The sequence below is a fragment of the Clarias gariepinus genome, chromosome 21, assembly GCF_024256425.1.
Source record: "Clarias gariepinus isolate MV-2021 ecotype Netherlands chromosome 21, CGAR_prim_01v2, whole genome shotgun sequence".
Lineage (NCBI taxonomy): Eukaryota > Metazoa > Chordata > Actinopteri > Siluriformes > Clariidae > Clarias > Clarias gariepinus.
In genome coordinates this window covers 3196692-3217921 of record NC_071120.1, presented here as the reverse complement: position 1 = coordinate 3217921, position 21230 = coordinate 3196692, and the positions used below count along the sequence as shown (strand labels likewise).

The 21230-nt window shown below is 43.0% G+C and overlaps 1 protein-coding gene across 1 annotated transcript in view; it reads right to left on the bottom strand.

Annotated features, from left to right (window-relative positions):
- The window catches only part of LOC128509183 (BOLA class I histocompatibility antigen, alpha chain BL3-7-like), an 83846-nt gene that overhangs the window by 26615 nt on the left and 36001 nt on the right, over nucleotides 1–21230 (bottom strand). Inside the window, exon 3 of the mRNA XM_053480806.1 lies at nucleotides 3343–3618. Within this exon, the coding sequence (XP_053336781.1) occupies nucleotides 3343–3618 (276 nt within the window). The remainder of the gene's footprint in view (nucleotides 1–3342; nucleotides 3619–21230) is intronic.

Genomic DNA, 21230 nt, shown 5'->3' with positions numbered 1-21230 from the left:
AAGACAATCTTTTAGTTTTGTACATATTCTAGTTATAGTGTGTTAAGTCTTGTTTTAGGTTAAACGTTTTTGAGAATTAGACCATCCAGCTAAGATAAATGTTATGTCATTGATTAATAAAATCTGGATTAAGGATATTTTATTTTATTTATTTTATTTTTATTTTTCAGTTTCCCTTCTGAGGGATTGCCACATTATTGTGGTCAGGGGGTTTGCGTGCCTTAGTGACCTTAAAAGCTATACCAGCAGGAGCTTAGTCTTCAAGGGAAACACCCAAGTTGGAAAGGCCTAAAGGTAAAGGCCTGACAAAGTTCATTCCACTTCTCCAGGCTGCTGGATGCAGCTAACAACACAATTCAGCAAGGACAATACTGTTACTATAAGCACAGGAAAAAACAGTACTCGAACATGATGTGTACACATGATGCCCCCTTCACATTTCTCATATACATACACATGTACACATACATAGTTCCATGTTGCCTCAAAGTATTACTGACTATGTTAACGAGTTCCAGCATAGGCTTTATAAGGCACGAACGTTAGCTCAAAATAAATTGGCTAAATTTTAGATGAAAATGCAACACCTTTTTGATAGAAAAGCTAAATCTAGGAGTTTTCAGGTAGGGGATCGGGTATTGGCTTTATTGTCTCTCCCTTCTAACCCATTTTAAGCCAAGTTTATGGGACCTTATAGTATAGTTAAATGTCTGACTGACAATAATTATGTGTTGAACACTGACAATATGTGCTCCTAATTTCAAACAACAGGGTGTTACTACTTTTCCTTCCTGGAGTACGAATGTTGACACTTTGGAGGACTTGGATGAGGATGCTAATTTTCATTCTCGGGGAAAAGTAGATGGACGGCTTAACAACTCTCAAATCTCTAGTTTGCCTGGGTTTTTATCTTATTTTGGTAAGAAGAAAAGAAATGACATTATTCATTATTGAGGCGATGATGTCTTTTCCTTCTCTCTTTCTTGATACTCCTGGTCGTACTTCCATCATTAAACATGATATTGATTTAGGGACCGCCTCTCCTATTAAGCAAAATGCTTATATGGTTAATCCTGTAAAACATGAATTTTTAAATCAGGCAGTAAGCTATCTACTTGCTTATAATTTGGCGGAACCTAGCTTTAGTTCATGGAGTTCTCCTTGTTTGTTGGTAAATAAACCCGATGGCTCGTATAGATTCTGCACTGATTATTGTAAGCTGAATTCTTTGACAAAACCTGATTGTTTCCCTTTACCATGTGTTGATGACTGTGTTGATCATGTTGGCTCTGCCAAATATGTAAGTAAGTTAGATTTTTTAAAAGGGTATTGGCAGGTGCCTCTAACTGCTCGAGCAAAAGAGTTATCTGCCTTTGTTACCCCTGACATTTTCTTACATTACACAGTGATGCCTTTTGGGGTTTGTGATGCTCCTGCTACGTTCCACTGTCTAGTAAATCGTATAGTGTCTGGAATGCCTATGTTACGAACAGTACACTTTTTTTTTTTCTTGTGTATGTTCTATTTTCTGTTTAGCGCTTCTAGGTGCCGCCTACTTTCAGGACACTATTGGTGGATCTGCCTGTCAATCATCCTTGGTCACTTGTGACGTCGTGTGGTCTCCGCCAATTGCCATCTGCTCTGATGCCCTTAAAACGGAAGCGGCAACGGGAGGATTGAGGGCTGCTTGACTTGGCGTGTCACTGTTGTGTTGTCCGTTTTTCTGCCACTACTTTAACCGCTTGTGAGACTTCCGAGGGACTGGTTAGAATGATCTTTGTAAAGTTGTCTCTGGTGACATCTGTGTTCTTGTTGAACGAGTGCCTTTGATACTATTAGCACGCTTAAGCTCCACTTAAACTAACTGCCGTCTTTCAGACATCGAAGACATGGAACAGCCTAGTAAGTCACGTGACATACACACCTTGCACGTAGGAGTTTTTATGTATTAGATACACTAGTATAGCGAAGTGCGCTAAATGTATTTTTGTGTTTTTAGTTAGAGTAACTTCAGGGCGCATTTGCGCTGAAGACCTTTTTTTTCATATTTTTGTTTGTTTATTTAGAGGACTGGGAGGAGACAGTGGGGGTTCTTTTTGTTATATTTATTTCTTTGAGTTTCTAGCGCCACTTCTAGTTCCCTCTCCCGTTTGTCTTGGTTATATAATTAATTGTTGTTTATTATTTTTGTTTTCTTAAATGTTTGTTAATATTCATGGTTTGGGAGCAATAAATCTTTTGCGGTGCTAATCTGAGTGTCGCGTGTTTCTCTTGCCACATACTAAGCTTTTTCCCTTCGTCATCTCAATGTTACTCCTTTTTAAATTCCTAGACAAAATTTCCATCAAAGGTCGTAACAGCCTAGATGTGAGGCGTACCTTGATGATATCGTCTTATATAGTTCTTCTTGGTCTGAACATCTTGCTCAAAAAAAATATCTATTTTTTATTTAGCTGAGGCAAACTTAACCATCAACCTCGCTAAATCTGAGTTTGGAAAGGCGACAGTCACTTACTTGGGTAAGGTAGTAGGAAATGGGTCTGTCAAACCCATTAGTGCCAAAGTCGGAGCCATTTGCAGTTTTCCTGTCCCTACTCATCGACGTGAATTGCGTAGGTTTTTAGGAATGATAGGGTATTATCGAAGTTTTTGTCAGAATTTTGCTAGTGTAGTTTCACCTCTCACTGACTTAAATCCAAAAGTTGAGTTTCACTGGTCTGAGGTCTGTCAACAAGCTTTCGATAATTGTAAAGCTTTGTTAGCTAGTGCACCGATTTTAACTGCTCCAAACTTTTAAGCTTGCAATTGATAATAGTAGTTGTGGAGCGGGGGCTGTTCTATTACAAGAAGATATAAACCAAGTTGAATATCCTGTTAGCTACTTCTCAAAGAAGTTTAATCGGCATCAGCAGGTTTATTCTACCGTTGAGAAAGAAGCTCTCGCTCTTGTGTTGGCGGTACAACATTTTGAGGTATACCTAGAATCGATTGCTGCTCCAATTGTTGTCTATACCGATCATACCCCTTTAGTTTTTCATTTCCTATGCGTGTTCCTCTTTATGTTACGGTTGGGAACATTTACATTTGGGCATTTGGCAGACGCTCTTATCCAGAGCGACTTACATTTTTATCTCATTACACATCTGAGCAGTTGAGGGTTAAGGGCCTTGCTCAAGGGCCCAACAGTGGCAACTTGGTGGTTGTGGGGATTGAACCTGGGATCTTCCGAACCGTAGTCCAATGCCTTAACCACTGAGCTACTCCATGGCCGAAATTAGCTGGCCATGACAGTATGTGTATGAATGTATGTGTGTTTTTTACAAAACAAATCACACACTTCACCTTTCCTCTCCGGAGTCCCTGCCCTGTAAGACACATACATCTTTATCCTGTCGATACAGGTGGTGCTCACATAGTCGTTCCAGTCCTTAGTAGTCTCATTAACATAATTCCAAATATGTTTGTTGATCTCAGCTCCATGTTTGGCTGGAATCCAGGTTTTAGTTTTTAGGTCCAGACTGAGGAAATCTTCTCCATCATATCCTAACTGCGCGTGTCCTCTAGTGGTGCCGCCATCATCAAGCTCACAGCCGAACATCAACTGTGCCGTGTGAACACCTGTAATCACAAACACATGTAAAGATTAGTTTAATGAGGTTAACCTGAATTATTTAATCCTTGTCCAAATCTCTTACATCGTCACATTTCACTTAGATTTATTTTCTATTCTTAATAAATTTATCGAATAATGGCACAGTGGTGCAGTGGTTGGCAATGTCACCTTGCACCTCCAGGGTCCAGGTTCGATTCTCACCATTTCACATAGAGTGCATGGAGTTTGCATTTTCTTCCTGTGCTTTGTGGGTTTCATTCAGGTACTCCGGTATCCACCCACAGTCCAAAGACATGCAGATTAGGCTAACTGGCGTTCCCAAAAAATTGCTTATAGTGTGTGAATGACTGTGTGTGTCCTGCAATGGACTGGCACCCTGTCTAGGCTGTACCCGCCTTGCGCCCTAAGTCTGGGATAGGGTTCAGGCCCCCCGAGACCCTGGATACAGGATTAAGTAGTAAAGAAGATGATGATAAATGTAGATCTATTTTTTTTAGTGATTTTCCCTCTCATCTCCAGACCCCCTGCCCCCTGAAGCTGTCTGACTCGTCCTGGTGTCCCTCTTCTGGTTAGAGATCTTGTCACATGGATATCCCGTGTGTTCTGCCACAGCAGTGACTGGGGACGGTTCCACTTTTCCATGAAGACAGTCCTGGCATCAGCTGATGCAGACTGCTATTCTTTAAGGACATGTGACTTCAGTCGCTCAATAGTTTTGGACTGAAGTTTATCAGTAACAAACTCTGTGTCAGTTACAGTGCATATGGGGATACGGGATATTCGCACACTTACTAACAAACACCTAATTTTATTATTTACACACACAGTCTACTGATGAGATACAAACAAAGATTGTATCTTACATTTGCAAAGACGTGGTGCCAGTTTACAAGGTGAGAAAGTTTGGTTTGGTGACTCAACTAAAGGAACGCAATGGGAAACTGAAAACTCTCCACTCAGGTCAAGATGTCAGAAGTGTTGGGCCACAGTAGATGATGGGAAACCATAAGGTACATGGTATATGTATGTATGTACAGTATGTACATGTATGCATGTATATACAGTGAGCTTTATTTTGCTATTATAGTTTGAACGTAAAAGTATTTCACGTTTACATTCAGGACTTTATATGCCAATGTTTCTGTTTGGTCCATGTTCATTTTGTTTTCTGCTATGATTTAAATGCTTTTAATGGTATATAGTATTATTAAATATTATGTTTGATTAAACTTTAGGCTGATATTTATTTAGTTTGCAACTATAAAAGACCTTAGTGTTTTATATTTTGTTACATGATTCATTGAAAATGTGCAAAAATGATCAAAATATAAGGAGAAAAATTATCTAAGTATGAAATGAGCAATATCGGGATATTAGACCTTGGTCATCTCACACAGCACAAGTGTGTGTATGTGTGTGTGTTTTACCTGTACTGTGATTAAAGTGTTTCATCCACATATTCAGACCCGTTTTAAATATCTCCTGCCATTTCTGATATTCCTGTGTGTGTCTGTTCCAGAACTCTGGATGATCATCAGTGACCTTCAGTGTCCACTCTGTCTTTGCGATCGCCTCCCTGGTGTTACTGTCATAGAGCTCAAACTGCTGTCCATCCACCTGACCCACAGCAGTGAATTCTGGGAAATGTATTCCTGGTGTAACTGCCGTGTAGCAGTACTGCAGAGAGTGTGTGACTGGAAACATGTAAAAACACACATTAACACTATGCTAGAAACTCAACTCTCCCTCTTACACACATAAACCATAGTTGCCAGTTCTGCTTATAATATGAGACTTTGGGTTTCTTATTATTTGAAGTCACTTGAAAATATTACAGGTTGTGTTTTTTTTTTTTTTTTTGGGGGGGGGGGTGGCGTATTTAAAAAAATATGGTTGCTTGATATAGCAGTTGTTATGGGTTTGCCACAGAAGGAAAAGTCATGTTGCTTTTCTTAAGAATGTCGCCAACAAATATGTCCACGTATGGAAATAAATATTACAGGGATTGGGAAAATTAAAAAGGGTAAAGGTTTTTTGTATATGTTTTTTTAATGTAGGCTAGTAATATATATTTTTTCAAAAACAAGCATAACGTCCTCATACGATGATATTAGCTTACATGATGCTGACACAGTATATATACTATTTATACTCCATCTCACATTCTGCTTGTTTGTGACAGATGAGTGTGCCTGCCCTTCCTCAAAAAAAAAAAAAACTTTTCATAAAAATAAAATTGCTCATTTATCTGTTTAAAAAATAAACAAATAAATAAATACTAGTCAAAAGTTTGGACACACCTTCTTCTTCTTTGTCTTTTGGCTGTTCCCTTTCAGGGGTCGCCACAGCGAATCATTTGCCTCCATCTAACCCTATCCTCTGCATCCTCTTCTCTTACACCAACTAACTTCATGTCCTCTCTCACTGCATCCATAAATCTCCTCTTTGGTCTTCCTCTAGACCTCCTGCCTGGCAGTTCCAACCTCAGCATCCTTCTACCGATATACTCACAATCTCTCCTCTGAACATGTCCAAACCACCTCAATCTGGCCTCTCTGACTTTATCTCCAAAACATCTAACATGGGTTGTCCCTCTGATAAACTCATTCTTGATCCTATCCATCTTTGTCACTCCCAAAGAGAACCTCAACATCTTCAGCTCTGCTTCCTCCAACTCTGCCTCCTGTTTTTTCTTCAGCGCCACTGTCTCTAAGCCGTAGAGCATCGCTGGTCTCACCACTGTCCTGTACACCTTTCCTTTCATTCTCGCTGATACTCTTTTATCGCACACCTGACACTTTTCTCCACCCATTCCAACCTGCCTGTACCCGCCTCTTCACCTCCTTTGAACACTCTCCGTTGCTCTGGACCGTTAACCCTAAGTACTTAAAATCCTGCACCTTCTTTACCTCTGCTCCCTGTAGCCTCACCGATCCTCCTGGGTCCCTCTCATTTACACACATGTATTCCGTCTTGCTGCGGCTAACCTTCATTCCCCTGCTTTCCAGAGCATACCTCCACCTCTCCAAATTTTTCTTCCACCTGTTCCCTGCTCTCGCTACAGAGCACAATGTCATCTGCAATCATCATAGTCCATGGGGACTCCTGTCTCATCTGTCATCCTGTCCATCACCAGAGCAAATAAAAAGGGGCTTAGAGCCCATCCTTGATGCAGACCCATCTCCACCTTGAACTCTTCTGTCACACCTACAGCACATCTTACCACTGTCTTACAGCTCTCATACATATCCTGCACCACTCTAACATACTTCTCTGCCACTCCAGACCTTCCCATACAATAACACAGCTCCTCTCTTGGCACCCTGTCATACGCTTTCTCTAAATCTACAAAGAGACAATGCAACTCCCTGTTACCTTCTCTGTACTTCTCTGCCAGCATCCTCAAAGCAAATACTGCATCTGATGTACTCTTTGTAGGCATAAAACCATATTGCTGCTCACAAATGCTCACCTCTGCCCTTAACCTAGCTTCCACTACTCTTTCCCACAGCTTCATTGTCTGGCTCATTAGCTTTATACCTCTATAATTGCCACAGCTTTGCACATCTCCCTTGTTCTTAAAAATTGGCACCAATACACTTCTCCTCCATTCCTCAGAAATCCTTTGGACACACCTTCTAATATATTTTTTTCCTAGATTTATTAACTACATTCTAGAACAATACTGAAGATTTAAAAACCATGAAATAATCCCTATGACATTAATTAAGCAACAACAGTTAATTGTTACATTAACACATGAATGTCAGCTGTTCAGGAAGAATTTCTTGCAAGAACAGTATTGTGTCGAGTGCATTTACAAAACCCATAAAGCGCCATGATGAATCTGTATTTCATGAAGACCTTCCCAGTAAAGCAAGACCAAAACTGACCTCTGCTGCAAAGGAGAAGTTCATTTAGAGTCACCAGCCTCAGAAATCACCAATTAACAACCAGCACCTTAGATTAGAGGCTTTACAGAGCAGAAGTAGCAGACATCTCAATACCAACAAAGGAGATTATTGCATATTTTGGATCCTCACACATTCTTTTTTGAAAAAGAAAGAGACAGTACTGTATAAAAATGCTTTTCTCTGGATTATGACATTAAATCGAAATAAATTAATTAAAAATGTAATAACTTAAAACACACTTAATCTTTTACTAGTTTATTTTTCTCTGTACTTTCTCCTTCCTGAACACACAGTACAATAAACACCCCATTCCAAAGTCTGCTGTCAGTCCCAGAGCTTCTACTCGAAATATCAGATTACAGCAGGGGTGAGAGAAAGTGTCAAAATGAATGTGATGCTAAACATTAATATTAGAAAGTGAACATTACAGAACTTACCTGCTGATGAAAGATGAAGAGAAAATGTGAGGAAAATCAGAGCTTTCATAACTGTACTGCAGCGACACATCTCTCAGTCTAAACTGTCATACAGTACAACTCTAAACTAACACTAATGTCTTACATTCTGACTCCATTATTCACTTTAACTCTGTTTACATTCTGCAAGAGAAAGTAAGACATTCCGCATTCTTCAGTGTTCAGCAGCAGGGAGTTGCACAGAGTAAAATTTTGGGGGAAACTTAGGAGGTAACTGCAGTTTCACAGCAACGACACGCTGTCGTGGCGCAGGAACCCCCCTCAGCGCTTATCGAAGATCCTGTTTTAAAATTTCCCCTCAATCTTTCTTTCAAGCACAGACTAGTGATGGGAAGTTTTAATTATTTTTGTGATTCGGTTCTTTAATCTCGTTCATCAACATGAACGAATCTTTTTTTTTAATCATTTAGTTTATTTCGTTCTTTTGATCAGAAATAAACTAAAATGTTGCATTTTCAACAAAAGACCACCAACACGTCTACATACACTAATTTTGGCTATAGTTCCAGTAATGTAAATATTACAATGTAACTAAGGACATATTATAATAAACAGAATGAGTAGCTCACCATCATATCAGGGCCGGCTCTAGACAGGCACATATGGAGGGGGGCAGTCTGAAATGTGAAGGGGGCTGTCATGCACATTCAATCAGGAACCAGGAAGTATAAGAGGAGTAAACAAACCACGGCTTATCGCTTAGTCATTGAGTTGCCCATGTCGGTTCAGATTGTCCGTCTGCCATTTCGTGAGTACTCACTTTCTTGGGTCTACTTTCTGATTAGAGTGTGTTTACAGGATGCGGGTTAAATTTGTGTTTTTCCCTTGCTCCATTTCTGTGAGAGTCCTTAGACTAAAATCGCGTGGTTATCCTGCCTATTTGCTTGCTTCCGCGTTTGGGTTTACCATCCACGCTACAAAGGGCTAACCGCTAAGTGTGCTAATTCATCTGATCATCCCGGTTAGGTTGTGACAGAATGACTGAGCCACAAGCAGTAAACCCAGTGGATTATGCGCATCTATGCGACGTAGTAGATTGGCACGCCGAGCTAATCAATCAGCTAAACGGAGAACTCGCTACTCTTCCCTGGAGCGTCCAAGACGTCGCGGCCTTGCACCGTGAGGTGGCGGAGCTTCAGCGGGAGAACGCAGATCTTCGCGAGGCTGTTGCTAGCACGGCTAACCGGCATCCCGTCGCGCCGGTCGCACTTCCGTCCCCTCCCCCTCCAACCCCTGATGTTTTTCTTGCTCTACCAGATAAATGGGATGGCACGAATGGGAGATGCAGTGTTTTTCTAACTGCTTGTTTGAGTTTAATTCCATCAAATACTCCACCGATCGATTGCGCATTGCTCTCCTCGTATCGTTGCTATCAGGGCAGGCAGCTAAGTGGGCCACGGCAGTCCTTCATTCCGATACCGCCCACTCATACAACAAATTCACCCGCCAATTAAAACTCACCTTTGAACATCTGGCGGGCGAGGTGGAGACAGACTCAAAACTGTACCACCTGTGGCAGGGTGGATCGTCCGTGAGCCGCTACACCGCTGACTTCCGTACCCTTGCAGTACAGACCTCCTGGGGAGACGCTGCGCTCCGGACAGCCTACTACGAGGGGCTGGCTTCTCAGATTAAAGACGAACTAGCTGGGCGAGTGCTTTCCGCCACACTGGAGGGACTAATTCAGCTCGCCCTCTGGATTGACCAGCGCCTCCTTTCTCGCTCCTCTCTGAACCCTGCTGCCAACACCCGCTTTCACCTATACCCCTCCACGCCCATTGACCACCCTCACTCCTACCACCCAAGGACATGTCGGATCTCCAACTCCGGTGTCCCTCCAGTGTTGACACCGGGCGAACCCATGAAACGCCTGGCAGAGCCGGGGAACCCATGCAATTAGGACGCGCCTCCCTAACCGTGGCCGAGCGTGAACGCCGCTTAAGTGAGGGGCTGTGTGCATATTGTGGGTCCGCGGCGCACCACCGAGCGATCTGTCCCATCAAGGTGTTATCCCAGCCCGTTTGGATTACATCTGTCGACAGTTGCCCCCTCTCTGCCAGTCCCATCACCACTCAAACCCAACCCGTCACTCTTATCATCAACCAACACCAAGAGCAAGTCTGGTAAGTCTTGGTATTGTCATCTCGTCCCAGGGTGTGGTCATGGACCCGCAGAAACTTGAAGCTGTGCGTCTTTGGCCCCTACCCAAGACCCTCAAGCAGCTTTAACGATTTCTCGGGTTTGCGAACTTCTATCGTCGCTTTATCCGGGACTAGAGTATGGTTGTAGCACCTTTAACCGCCCTGACCCGACCTTCATCTCACTCTACCCTTTCCACGAACTTTATCACCGATTCACCACCGCACCCATCTTCCTCCATCCAGATGCAAGTCAACCAATCGTTGTGGAGGTGGATGCCTTGGATGTGGGTGACGGGGCCATTCTCTCCCAACAAGGTCCAGACCAGAAACTACACCCATGTAGTTTCTTCTCCCAAAAATTTTCTTCCACTCAACGGCGATACGGGGTAGGGGACCGCGAACTGCTAACCATAAAGTGGGCTTTGGAGGAATGGCGTCACTGGCTCCAGGGCGCCAGGGAGCCGTTCATCGTCTGGACCGATCACCAAACCTCATCACCAACTGAAACATGAAACAGCTCAACCCCAGACAGGCGCGATGGGCATTATCTTTTGAACATTATAATTTCCATCTTTCTTACCGCCCGGGGTCCAAAAACACCAAGGCAGACGCCCTCTCACGACAACAGAGAAAGACGTCCCCCATGCGGACCCCGCGCCTGTCCTACCCACTTTAAAAATAATCAAACCACTCCACTGGGATTTGGAAACAAGAGTTCGCCAGGCACAGGCCGAGGAAACCTAACCGGCAGGTGTGCCACCTGGACGACTCTACGTGCCACAATCCAAGAGAATGGAGGTCCTCTCTGGACATCAGGGCGTTAGCCGCACCATCCAGTTTATTCAGCGCGCCTTCTGGTGGCCATCATTAAGGAAGGACGTTGACGAGTTCATTCAGGCATGCCCTGTGTGTTCCAGGGCTAAAGATAACAACCAGCCGACGCCCAGAGAACTCCAACCACTACCTGTTCCACGTCGGCCCTGGACACACATAACCATCAACGTCATCACGGGCCTGCAAGTTTCCGAGGAAAAGAACACCGTCCTGACAATCGTCGATCGTTTTCCAAAGCTGTGCACCTGGTGGCTCTTGCCGGACTCCCGTCAGCCAAACAAACAGCCGAGCTGATATTAGAACACATAGTCCGCCTGCATGGGTTCCCGAAGGACATTGTCTCGGACAGGGGGCCCCAGTTCACTGCCCGGTTCTGGAAGGCCTTCTGCCGTCTGATCGACTCAACCTGCAGCCTATCCCCTGGATATCACCCCCAAACTAACGGTCAGACGGAGCGGACCAACCAACAACTGGAGTGCTAGTTGAGATGCTTTGTTGCCGATCGCCAGCACTCCTGGGCCCGCTACCTCATCTGGGCAGAGCTATCACTTAACCTTCACACCTCATCTGCCACGAACCTAAGCCCATTTGAGGTATGCCACAGTTTTCAACCCTCCATGTTCCAACACCAGGAGCCGGAGGTTGATGTACCGTCAGCCCAAGAGTTGGTCCGCCGGTGTTGATGGCTGTGGCGCCAAGCCAACCACACCATCCAACAGGCCAACGCCGGCTACACCACCCAACATCGCCGTCGACACCCTCCGGGACGATTGTTCCACGTAGGTGACAAGGTATGGCTCTCAACTAAAAATCTTCACCTTCTGCACCTTTATCACCGATTCACCACCGCACCGAGGATGGGTGCGGTGGTGAATCGGTGATAAAGTTCGTGGAAAGGGTAAAGTGAGATGAAGGTCGGGTCAGGGCGGTTAAAGGTGCTACAACCATACTCTAGTCCCGGATAAAGCGACGATAGAAGTTCGCAAACCCGAGTCAAGAAAACTCTCACCTAGATTCATCGGCCCATATCGCATCACACACCGGATAAATCCTGTCACCTACGGGCTCCAGCTGCCTGCGGCGCTTCGAGTCTATCCAGTGTTCCACACCTTACAGCTAAAGCCCTTCATCAGATCTCCCATGATTCCACCTTGCCCCCCTGCTCCTCCTCCCCGAATTATTGACGGTCGCCCTGCTTACACCGTACGCCGGATCCTTGATTTGCGACCTAGGGGCCGAGGCACCCAGTACCTGGTCGACTAATCGAATAGATAGCTGCCGACCAAAACCCATTTAAAGCCTGTCACAGAAGAACTTTTAGAAAGAAAAAACATCTAATTATCATGAATGGGTGGTACTGGCTGTTGTTGTTGCCATGGGCACAAAGGGCAGGCATAGGCGCAGAGGGGTGTTTTAAACAAAAGAGTCTTTTAATAATATAATAACATAAAACATGAACAATAAAGAAACAAAACAAAAACAAACAACAAACTCAAACTATAACAAAAAGCATAGGGCAAAACACAGGCGCTATTGCGAGACACCGGCGCTATGGCTTTACACACATGACACAGGCTCTATGGCGAGACACAGGCTCTATGGCGAGACACATATGACATAAGCTCTATGGTGAAACACAGGCTCTATAGACTTGCATAGGCTCTGTAGCTTTAGACCAGAGGCTCAAAGCATGACCAGAGGCTTAGAGCGCCCAAACAAACCATGCATAGAGCTGAAACGGGACAAGACAAAACAATAGATGGGACAAGACTAGAGAGGGGCCGGGAGAGCAGATAACAAAACGGGTTAGTAGCCAAACAAACCCAGATCTGAACCTACCCCTAAGTTCACATACACCCAGCTAAGCATGGCAATCAGCTAGACATGGCAATTAGCTAAACATGGTAATTAGCTAAACATAGCATTTAGCTAACCATGCTACCAGCCAAACATACACTAAGCTACACCTACCAAATAGCTAAACCCAAACAATAAACCTACAATGTTCTAAACATATAGGAAGCTAAACATACAATGTCCAAAACATATAGGAAGCTAAACATACAGTGTCCTAAACATATAGGAAGCTAAACATACAGTGTCCTAAACATATATGAAGCTAAGCATACAAGCGCTAAACATGCAAGGGGCTACACCAACACTAGAGACATACAAAAAGTATGTACGAAACCTTGAGACAAACACAAGACTTCACTAGACCGAATCAGCTCCACACACACTAAAACATAAGGGACCTACATAAGACTGCAAACTAGAACCTTGGGACATGCTCATCCGTTATGTTGCAAACCAAACCAAAATACAATATAGAACAAACCAAAACAAAATACAAAACAAAATGCCCACATAAAAGAACAGTAATACAAACAATGCTTGACCCAGTTTCCCAGACTAAACAGCTATTTATAGAAGATTTGATGAGCTACCTCGGTTCAGGTGAGCACCCGCCTCACCTGACCGAGGTGCCTTCTGGGAAACTGAAGATTTCCACTAGATTGTCGGGCCCTTGAGCAAGGCCCTTAACTGTATATGCTCCAGGGGCGCTGTATCATGGCTGAACCTGTGCGCTGACCCCAGTTGCACTGGAATATGCAAAGATAGATTTTCAATGTGCTGTAATGTATATGTGACAAATATGGCCTTACCCTAACCTTACCACTGTACCAGATACCACTGTTTAATGATTCCTGTGTCACACGTAGGAGGTGCCTCACATTGTTGATAGGGCTTAATCTGCCCATCACTAGACACTACACTTGGCTGGCAGGATGGGGTATTAAAAGCAAGTGATATCCTGGAGCACCAGAAAAGAAACAAAAGAAGCATTAAGTTTTGAATAATAATAATAATAATAATAATAATAATAATAATTTTACAAACACTTTTACAAATTTTACAAACAAACACTACCACCCACTAAAAGTGGAGTGGTGAATTGGTGACAGGGTCATGCTTTAAAAGTTGTTGGAGGAAGAATCTGCTACATCCATCACAAAGTGGACTAAACACTGTGTATAAATAATGTAGTGGCCATTTATATGTAGATTATTACATAATTTATGGATCATAAAGGTTTACTTAAAGGGTTTGGGTGGAACAGGTTTGAAGCCTGAAACAGAGATGATGGACAGACAGTTAGTATTAAATCTGTCTACTGGATTTGCTTTCACAAGACAATATCAGCTTATTGTCTCGTCTAATTTATCCATTCAACTTAAATAGAAACAAAATATTTATCAAATCACCTTTCAGGAATTAGAAAGTATAAATCTATTCTCTGAAAACTTCCTCCTTCCTACCTTTACCAGAGTTCATTCTCTTTCAGACCACAATTCCAGCAACAACAATATAATTGCATTCCCATGATCTTGTTGTCATTATAAAAAAATGAAAATTTCATTAAACAATAATATTTCATTGAATTCTCTTATTATTTTGCACACCATTTATTTATTTATTTACTAGCCAGAGTTGAAACCATGTGGCGAAAGGGTAAAGAAGATGCTATATTAATTTGATATTCCCTTGTAATGTCATACTAATTTTAATTTTAGAAAAGAGCTTTAAGGTCTGCAGTAAAATTTCTTACTGAAGGACTAGATGATATTGTGGCGTGGGCGGAGCGGCAGCTGACGACCATCATGCATTGCAGGTTTGTGTGTTAGGGTGTGTGTAACCTGTTAAATGTGCTCTGGTTCATGTTAAGGCTGAATTGAATGTGGTTCTCATGTGAATGTGTTGCTCATGGGGTGCGGTGCTGAATCTAACTGACGGAACTCTGCGTGGTAACTTCGAGTTAGCCAGGTTGCTAATGCCCAAACCACAGCCGCACGTGTTAGTAGCACACACCTGGGGAACGGAACTTTCGGTAGTCGCGCCAGGTAAACATCCGGTAGCAGACCGAGCGGGAAACCTACATGCAAACACCGGCGCTTTATCCCGACGGCCGGGCAGCAAAGTGCATGGTCGGTACTGCGTGCGAGTTAAAGAGCGCGGTTGCGACGTAGAACCCTCGATTCTGAACATTTTCCCCGTGCAGTCTTCAGGGCTCTCCGGTGGTGATCAGCCGTCCGAGCCGGCATGTGGCCGAGTTACTGTGTCGCCTAGAGCACCAACCGTAGTCGTTTTGCCTGTGCCAGCACTGGACCGTGACCAGCTTATTGCTGAGCAGGAGAGGGACCTGGTTCTGCATAGCATGCTGGGTTGGGTTAAAGTGGGCGTAAGACCGGATTACACCGCAGTCGCTCACCTAGGGCGAGAGGTAAAAGCTCATCACTTCCAGTTTACTCACCTAGCGTTACACAAAGGGTTACTCCACCGCCGCTGGGAATGGCTGCGCGGAGCGGGCGAATGCATTCAGCTGCTGGTACCAATGGCTTTGCGAGCATGTGTTCTGGGTTTGGTGCATGGACATTCCGGTTCGGGACACTTCAGGGTGAATAAAACTTTGCGGCGGTTGCGCCCTCATTTTTACTGGCCAGGCTGTCATATCGACAGTAAATTCTTTGTTTACCGATGCGACCTCTGCATGGCAAAGGAGGGCCCCAGCCATCCAGGACTTTCGGGTGGGGCACCTATGGAGCGTATGGGCATGGACACACGCCAGCGAAATGTCAAACTCTGCGGAGGCAGGACCGCCTCAGGACAATGTTTGCACTCCTTCCTCCCCCGCAAAAGGACCCCGGCGTTCACAGCGCCAGCGCCGACAGCCGTCACGCCTTCAAGACTGAGAGAGTCATGACTGGGGACGGTCACAGCTCGGGTGGGGGCAGTGTGGCGTGGGCGGAGTAGCAACTGACGACCATCATGCATTGCGGGGGGTTTTCAATGTGTTCACCCTGTTGGGGAAGAGTGTTTGGGTTAGTGGCTTCGGCCAGGTTTGTGTGTTAGGGTGTGTGTGACCTGGTGAATGTGTTCTGGTTCATGTTAAGGCTGAATTGGATGTCGTTATCGTGTAAATGTATTGCTCATACTATACAGTGCTGTGTGAATACTCCCAGTGTAAGTACTCCCAGCCATTGCATTGGGCAGCAATTAAGTTTACTTGTCTCTCCAACATCCTTTCCGGCGGTAAAACGCTGCAATATACTATATTATTAGTTTGGCCTTCTGGTGCAAAAATAAACAAATTCTTTGGGGAACCCACTTTTGAGCATGCACCATAACATTTCCCATGTAAAAAACAGAGAGACTTTAGATTAATTAATAAATAAAATTAAAAATTAAAAAAATAGACTTGGATCTTGTAATCAAAATGCACAATTTAACAGTCATGGAAAAACTGATTATTAAACTAATCAGCTGTGGAAGGTATTTTTATTTTGCTGGTTTTAGATGCAAGGCTTGTGGGAAAGTTTGTGCTCATTCAAACTACTGTTAATCATTACCTAAATATTAGAAACTTTCCAAAAATCACATTAACTCAAACTGGTAATACAGTATCTTCTTTTGCTTTACAATTTGGTCTTTGTTTTTAAACAAATGCAGTTGTATAATTTGTTCAAGAGAGTTGCCAAGATATGTGAAATCATTGATGGAAAACGTCACCACAGGATACAGAGAAAACAGTCTGCTTTTAAATTATTATCCAATATCATAATATACTGTAAGCTTCATTATAGCAGGGGGAACACATCCTGGCAGCTGAGACTTGCATTTTCAGACAAGAACTAACCCAACACTCATGCAGGATGGCCTTTGTTGGATGTGTCTCATTATGACCTTGTAGATTTGCCCAATAAGCAAGCATTATCTTGAGCGTTCTGATTTTTAGTGCTGACATTTAAGCCATACAGCCATGATCTAGAGTTGCAAAATATATATTTACCAGTGATGCTTTACTTGTCCCCCACTCTAGTCCTTCTAGACATCTTGAAAACATACTGTAAATCTTTTTGCAATTGTTTGTTGTTTTTGCAATTTATTGTCTCCAGATAAGTGTCTCATTAAATAACACACAGTGGAAGGTTGAGTGATTACTTGTTCACACTGGCAGATCTACAGATCTACAGGAGACCTGAATAAACCTCCACAAAATCAGAAATAAATTTTACTTAATAGAATATTAACATACATTTCAGAAATAAATAATGTAACAAAATGTTATTATTCTACAGATAATGTAGAATAAATAAACAAATAGGTCTGGTAAAAAATCTGGTAGTACGCTTCTCAAGTAAGCATTAGTTCAGCTCTAAACAGTTCCAGACTCTGCAGATATATGTGAGATATTAGTCGTGTTCATTACTTCTTTAAAGATTTGCAGGTTATGAGGTTTTGTCCCTTTCAGAGATTCCTCAATAAGTATATAAAGAAGCTATGCACCCAGAAGAGAAGCAAGTAAAGATCTCACTGTACACTTCATTCACCCCCATAGACACATGGACAACTAGAATTTATAGATGAGCAAATGAAAACAGATTTGAGAGTACCTATGAACCTTTTTCCTTTTTGTAGCTAATTTTGATAACCCTATGTGGTATAATAAACACTTTGGTACATTCTTACCAAGAAGTGATAAGAACTGATGAGCTCAGAAAAGACCCACAAACACACAACAGGTAAAGGCAACTGCAGTAATGCAAAGGCAAAGCAGCTCAAGAAAAAAAATTCAGCATGTGGAGATGTCCATGGGCTCCAGACTTCAGGCATAATATAATGATTATATAGATTGTCCTTATCTCCCTCTCGATTCAACAGGAAGACATATTAAATGTTTGTGGTTGAAGATTCTCCATCGAGGCTGTAAAACATAAGAATCCTTCACAAAATAGGTTAAATACTGTATATATAAACAATGTAATGTTTTCATTTGGGCTGACAACAACATAATTTATGGATCATAAACGATCCCTTACAGGGTTTAAGTGGAGTAGGTTTCAAGCCTGAAACATCTGCCTCCTTTCTCCTCTCACCAGAGTTCTTCTTCTTCCAGACCACAATTCCAAAAACAACGGCGACGAGAGCAACGAGAGCCGCGACTACAGCAGTGATGATAGCAATCAATCCTCCACCTGTTAAATCAGCACAGCGTCTTTATTATCTGCTGCAGTAAGAAATCAGCTTTCAATCTCTACAGAGTTTATTAGGACCTTTTAGTACTTCTCGCACTAACTCCTTCTCCAAGCTGCTGTGCTGAACCACGCAGGTGTAAGTGTATTTCTGCAGCTCCTTAGCTGGGACTTTCAGAATGCTTCTCTTCTGGAAGCTTCCATCCTGGTTGGGTAACGTCTCTCTGAGCTCCACATCCTCATGCACGTCCTCTCCGTCCTTCTGCCAGATTATCATCACTGCTTTGGGGAAAAAACCTGTAGCGTGACACACCACCTCTGGAGAAGGAGAGTGTTTCTGGATCACTGATACCTCAGGAACAACTGCAGAGACACACAGAAACATCAATATTACAACAATAAATACTATTTTACATGCAAATCCATCAAGTCAGAGGTGTGTGTGTGTGTGTGTGTGTGTGTATGTGTGTGTGTGTGTGTGTGTGTGTGTGTGCAGTGTCACAATAACAGGTCACACACTTTACCTGTCCTCTCCAGAGACTGTCCACCATAAACCCACACATACTTCTTTGACCACTCGATACAGGTGGTTTCCAGGTAGTTTTCCCGGGCCTCAGTAGTCAAACTAGCAATATGATTTTCAATCTGTCTACTCATCACAATTTGAGGTCTGGATGGAATCCAGGTTTTAGTTTTCAAATCAAAAGTGATGTAATCTTCTCCATCATATCCTATGTGGCTGTATCCTCTAATGGTGCCGTCATCATCAAGCTCACAACAGTATATCCACTGCGTGGTATGAAGTCCTGCACATACACACACACACACACGCACAAACACACACACACACACACAAATACAAATGTCATAATGTTCAGCTAAGGTCTGTCTCATTTCACAATATATGTTTGTGTGTTTTACCTGTAATGTGATCAAAGTGATTCATTATTATATTCAGAAACGTTTTGAAGCTCTCCTGCCAAAACTTAAAACACTTTGTTCTATCCTTCCAGTACTCTGGAATATCACCATCCACATTCCGTATCCATGGCTTCTTCGGGATCGCCTCCCTGATTTTACTGTCATAGTATATAAACTCCTCTCCATCCACCAGACCCACAGAGGTGTATTCTGGGACATTTATTACTGGGGTAACTGCAGTGTTGACATACTTTAGGGAGTGGGTGACTGTAAAAAACACACAGTAAAAACATTGTGTAAAAACATAGTAGCGCTATGTAGCTTTTTCTCTTACACACACAGTTTATTTATTTATTTCTTTATTTTTTTTTTTTTATTAATTAATTGTACAACCTCTAATAAGAAAAAGTTAGGATGGCATGTAAAATCGAAATGAAAACAGAAAATAGATATATATATATTAATAATATTTTCGGAATATACATTAATATAAATAGGGATGTAAATCATTTATGACCTATATCATTTTGAAAACAATTCAGCAGCACATTATTTGATATTATACCTTAATTCTATTCTTTGTGCAAAAAAATTTAACCGCACACTGCCACCCTCTGCTAAAGTCCCTGAGGCATGAGTCCACACCCACTGAGTCCAAGTCAGAGCCAGAGTCTGCCCCTGTTCAAAAGCTCTGGCCCAACAATTGCAGTATTAATGACACCAATCCAGTGCCCACTGAGTGTGTGCGAATTGGAGGAGCTCGTCTTCCTGACATAGCATCATACTTCTGCATCATGGAGGGGTTTTTCGATTATCACATACAAAGAAGGGGCAAACCACAGGACCTTCCAGTGGTGTCACTGGGTGAGGCCGACATCAAGAAGCATTTGGCACATTCTCAGTCCCTCTGTAGCCATCTTGGAGTACATAACACCATGGAGAAGAGAATATGCCAACTGTAGGTTCCGGTGCCAATGGCAAAGGCCCTTGACCATCATTGAATGAGTAGGGTGAACTATAGACTGGCAAGGCTATATTTATTCATTTTTGTATAATTTTTTTTTATTTGTTTTATGGAAGAAAAAGCAGTGCAGAATGTAATAAAGACAATCAGACTAATGCATGACACTAATGTATGACCTTGGAGTTCACCTTAAATCTCTTTGGAAGTTGTGCTTGGCTCTTTGATTACCATTTGTATTATCCTTCTGTTCAAATTGGTGTCAGTTTTCTCTTGCATCCATGTCTAAGGAGGTTGACTACAGTTTTTGATTGTGATTATGTTGAATCACAAAATTCACATTCAAAGCCAGTCACGGAAGCACTTTCAGCACGAAAACACTGCTATACCCGGTCTCTTGCTTTCCACCCGGATCTCAGCATGTCTGGCAGACATCTCATTCTGGATGGCTGATCATCAGCTGAAGCTCAATCTTAGTAAAACCGAACTGTTGTTTATCCCTTGTGACTCATCCGTATGTCAAGACCTTGTGATATCCATGGACAACAACCAAATCACTCCTTCAGCCACCGGCCGCAATCTTGGGGTAACCGTGGACAATCATCTCATTATTTTCCCACACAACGCTAACCTTACTCGCTCTTGTAGATTTCTTCTTTACAATATCAGAAGGATTTGCCCATTTCTTTCTTCACAGGCTACTCAGGTGCTTGTTCAGTCCCTTGTTATTTCAAGACTGGGCTACTGCAACTCACCCCTAGCAGGCCTGCCTCTGTCCACGATTCGTCCTCTGCAACTGATCCAGAATGCAGCAGCTTGTCTAGTTTTTAACCTTCCCAAGTTCTCCCACACCATACCACTACTCCGCTCCCTGCACTGGCTTCCTGTAACTGCCTGCATCAAATTCAAAACTCTGATGCTTGCCTACAAAGCTAAAAATGGCCCAGCACCCACTTACTAATCACACCACGCACTGCACCACGTTCCCTCCGATCCTCCAGCACTGCTCGTCTCATCCCACCCTCTTTTAGGGATCAAGGGCGGCATTCATCCAGGCTCTTTTCTGTTCTGGCACCTAGGTGGTGAAACGAACTTCCTCTAGATGGCCGTACAGCAGAGACTTTGACTATCTCTAAACGACAACTCAAGAAACATCTGTTCCCTTTCAAAGGCTACACTCGATGCTGCGTGAAAACGCTATGGGAACATCTTGTCATGTTGCCGGTTGTGAAGCATGTGTGTACCAAACACGCCAAATTTTTGGCTTTTATAACCTCGGTCAGGTGACGTCATCTGATAGGACGCACCTGCAGGTTATAAATAGGAGTGAACCGGAAAC